The sequence below is a fragment of the Gavialis gangeticus genome, unplaced genomic scaffold (assembly GCF_001723915.1).
Source record: "Gavialis gangeticus isolate Ggan-Ray unplaced genomic scaffold, GavGan_comp1, whole genome shotgun sequence".
Classification (NCBI taxonomy): domain Eukaryota; kingdom Metazoa; phylum Chordata; order Crocodylia; family Gavialidae; genus Gavialis; species Gavialis gangeticus.
This window is the reverse complement of record NW_017729022.1, coordinates 70,978,782-70,982,831: the sequence shown is the minus strand read 5'-3', so window position 1 is coordinate 70,982,831 and position 4,050 is coordinate 70,978,782. Positions and strand designations below refer to the sequence as shown.

Below are 4,050 nucleotides of genomic sequence, written 5' to 3'. Positions count from 1 at the left end.
TATACCATGAACTAAACAAAAGCCTCCCCCTCCGGGGCTCCGATGACTTCTCGGAACAACAACACATGAAGCCTGTCAGCTCTAACGTAACCTTAAGCCACCCAGCTGTAACCCAAAATGAGCCTGCCGGCTATAAAATTCCACGCCACCCTGGCTCTCCTTCAGGCCTCCCTGTCAGAGGCCTCTCCTTCCCAGGCCATTCTGCAAGCACTCAGGTGGTTACACAATGCTCCACTCTACAGCAGAGCTGTTGCTTCTCAGGCTGCAGGCTGGTAACTGCCCTGCTCTGTCCCTCTGCAAAGCTCCTGCTTCTCAGGCTGCAAGATGGTAACTACTAGCCAGGCTTTGGCCTGGGCTGTTTATAAAGGCCCAGCCCTGCCCCCTGGCAGTCAGCTGACCCAATCAGCTGCCTTAACAACTCTCACCTGCTGTCCTGGTGAGTGACAGCTAAGCCCCCTTCTGCCATTATTCAATAGCAGGCACCCTGGTGCCCTGCTACACAGTGATATGAAAGAAATCTGCAGAGACCTCTGGTTCAAAAGGCTCATTCTACTGAGGAGTATTTTCCTACCAAGATAACCAAACTTCAGGGTATTTACTTCACCTCAAGTCACTTCAGCTTCGCCTGAATCCTCTAAGATAAAATTCACCAGAAAAGAAGGAAACTGGGGATAGTTCTGATTTTTTTTTAATTGATTGCATTACTGTAGATATAAGCAACTAATAACTCAATATGCCAAATTTAAAGATCATCTCTGTATGAGAACAAACCCAGTTGGCTGCTGTGTTAATATAAACACATTCTGGTCTTCTGTCTCCATACTGATGCTATGCTTTGGACTGCTGTTATAGGCAGGTTACTTTATGGGCTCTGTTTGCCACTGGTAAGTTCCACTACATCTTTGCACTCGGTTATTGTAACTTTGCAGTAACACTCTTATGTATTTTACTATTGTTTTTTTCTCAAGCTATCAACCCATGCTCCAAAGCGGTCTGTGATCCCAATGCTTATTGCATATATCTTGGGCCTAATCGTCATAAATGCACCTGCCAAGAAGGTTACAGAGGAGACGGTCAAGTGTGCTTACCAATAGACCCTTGCCAAGGAAGGTATGGAAATTGCCCTGCACAGTCTACCATTTGCAAATATGATGGCCCAGGAAAAGTAAGTATCGAATTAGAACCCATGCCATTTCCTAGAACAACTAAGTAGGACCAAGAATCAGCTCCCCTTCTTGGGAAGCTATTTCACCTACAGGGAGGATTAGTGGTCTAAGGCTCATCTGTCCTGGGTTCCATTCCCAGATCAGGTGGGTGACTTCAGGCAAGTCACTTCACCTCTTCTCACAGTGCATGTGTGTTGGATGGCTGGCTGACCTACTGCAAAGTTTGCTGTATTTCAGTGATGCAGTCTGAATACAAGTAGATAGCAATATGCTCTAGAACCTCTTTTGGGATGGAGAAGACTGTTCCTACATAGATTATAAATTTGATATATCCACACTGAGTTTAACAAATTCTTCTTTCTAGCACATCTAAATAATTTAATTTTTATTTCAAAGGTTATTATTTGAAAGCCAGTAGTTCTCTACTTTGAAACCTAGAACAGCATTGAATAAATATGGATTAGCTGCACAGAAAGATTTGAAATGTGCATATCTTTGACTTTTGATGTTTACTGTTCAATTTTGGCTCCAGCTTTTGTGATAGAAAAATGCTAAAGTTAGCAATTTTTGTATGAATTGCACATACAAACTTTTTCTCCCCCTGATTTAGTCCCACTGTGAATGCAAAGAACATTACAGAAACTTTGTACCTGGAAAAGGATGCCGTATGACAGATATTTGTGTGACTAACAACACCTGCCATAAAAATGCTAAATGTACAATGGTTGCACCAGGACAAATTACGTAAGTCTTTTTCCCCTCAGAATCTTATATTAAGATAAATTCTGTCCAGTAAATAAGTCATTAAGACAAAAGGGATCACTGCAACTCTCATGGGGTTATCCCTAGTTTCTTAATAAAGTTATCAGTATATGGTTTTAGAATATCTGAAACTAGTGTGAGAATAAATTCTTGATATGCAATAGGAACACAGATATGTAGTGATGGGGTGGAAAGAGAACATGCATATGGATTTGTATTTATATTTCTCATGTATGGTCTGATTCACTGTCCATTGAGATCAATGGGAGCTTTCCAATAGCTTTTACAGACTTCAGATCAAGCACATATGGTACTCTCGGAGGCAGTGGCACAATGCATCAGCAAGGAATTATACAGTATGATCCTACAGATACTATATGCTTTCACTTAATGAAAATCAGTTTAATGCACATCTTTAAAACAATGTGTGAGGGTTGACTAAGAGACAAGCAGTCAGGACTAGTGAGTCACACTAAGGTTAGAGTCGTGGTTTTGCCAAAGTGGAAGTACCCAAGGTCACAGGTACAGTTGTACTGCCAGCTTCCTGAAACTGCCACTGCAGCTTTCCGGAGAAAGTCTTTGTGGAGGGAGAAAGACCAAGGTTGAAGTTTAAAGGTCATAAAATAGCAAAAGCCTAAAGAAGTAAAGCTACTGTTATCTGCTTCTCAGACAACCATGCCTTGATGCTGTATGCAAGAAGCTTCAGCTGAGGCAGAATATGACAGCTACCTAATATTGCTGGTTAAGGGAGGTATATTATATTGGAAGCTCTTTGGAGTTATGCCAAGCAGAACAGCCCCCAGTCCTTTCTTTCTGGCTGGATCATATAAACTTCCCTCCTGCCTGTTCTCCTTTTATCCTTTACTCCCATTTTGGCTCACCCCAAACTGAAAAGCACCAATTAAATTAATTAGTCAAATGCGGGAGTTTAACTAGCAGTGAGTGATTAGGCCATAAGCTCCAGGCACTGAATCAAAGGGGGACCTCTGATGGGAGCTGGGGCAGGACTCAAGGAGGTGACAAGAGCTGGGATAGCACTCAGGGAGACAGTGGAAGTAGGCCTGGTTCAAAGGAGTGTATTTGAACTCATAGGAGATGTCACTGCTGAGGGAGGAAATGCTGCCGAATTCAGTGTTTTGAGACATCCCAGTGCCAGCAGGATTTAGTGGCAACTATAGGTAAATTATGCTTTATAGTATAACAACTAAGGTAAACTATGGTAAACTACCAGTGATATCAACACCATTACAACCATAATTTTGCTTTGGTAAAGAGGACATAAGAAACTAATGGGTTATACCTACCTGATATACAGTGTCCTTTAGGGAAGGTAAAAGTGCAGCTGCAAATCCACGTAGCTAGAGTTAGTGAATAAATTCTTAACTCTCATATGGTCAATAAGGGCCAATAAAAACATAGAAATTTTATCTAAAAGAAACCAGAAAATCTAGCAAATAGATGTTCATTTTGGAATGGTCTGACAGAAGCATGTTTTTGCTACAATGTGGTGAGGCTTACAAATAAGGCTTACAAATAACCCTTGCTTTGACCACATCATGTTGTGTTGGGCTAAGCCAGGACAGACAAGCAGCTACTTTGGAAAGATAAAATTACTGCTGGTCAAATAATGAATAAATGAAATGACAGCTTCATTTAATGAGTTACAGAAAGCTAATGAATCAGTCATTCATAAAATGATATCTGATCATCTATGAAACTAGTTAAATAATGAAATAATTTATTTGCAAAGAATGCCTGAGCTCATCAGATGAGTAGCTCATAATGATTCAATTAGATCAACAGTAGTTAAACACTGATACAAAGGACTGCGGGTATACAATGCAAAAAGTAAATTCTTTTCTTTTTACAGGTGTACTTGTCAGAAGGGCTATGTAGGCAATGGGTTTATATGCTATGGAAATATCATGGAACGCATCAGAGATCTGAACACTGAACTAGAAGGGCAATGGCAAGGAAAGCTGACATCTGCCTTATCACTCATGGGTAGGCCCCTAAATACAAGTACATAGATTTAGTATAAAGAAGACTCAGTAAAACAATGCCTAATTTGATACTTAGAAATGTCCATGGTCACTAAAAATGCAAGATTACTAATCTGGTC

The 4,050-nt window shown here is 40.7% G+C and overlaps 1 protein-coding gene and 1 long non-coding RNA gene across 3 annotated transcripts in view; one reads left to right on the top strand and one right to left on the bottom strand.

Annotated features, from left to right (window-relative positions):
• The window catches only part of LOC109296121, a 637,130-nt gene that overhangs the window by 93,084 nt on the left and 539,996 nt on the right, over positions 1 to 4,050 (bottom strand). The window lies entirely within an intron of this gene.
• Positions 1 to 4,050, top strand: part of STAB2 (stabilin 2) — a 166,554-nt gene that overhangs the window by 29,280 nt on the left and 133,224 nt on the right. For both annotated transcript variants that reach the window (XM_019515340.1, XM_019515339.1), the window contains exons 8-10: positions 969 to 1,165; positions 1,777 to 1,910; positions 3,799 to 3,932. In XM_019515340.1, the coding sequence (XP_019370885.1) occupies positions 969 to 1,165; positions 1,777 to 1,910; positions 3,799 to 3,932 (465 nt within the window). The remainder of the gene's footprint in view (positions 1 to 968; positions 1,166 to 1,776; positions 1,911 to 3,798; positions 3,933 to 4,050) is intronic.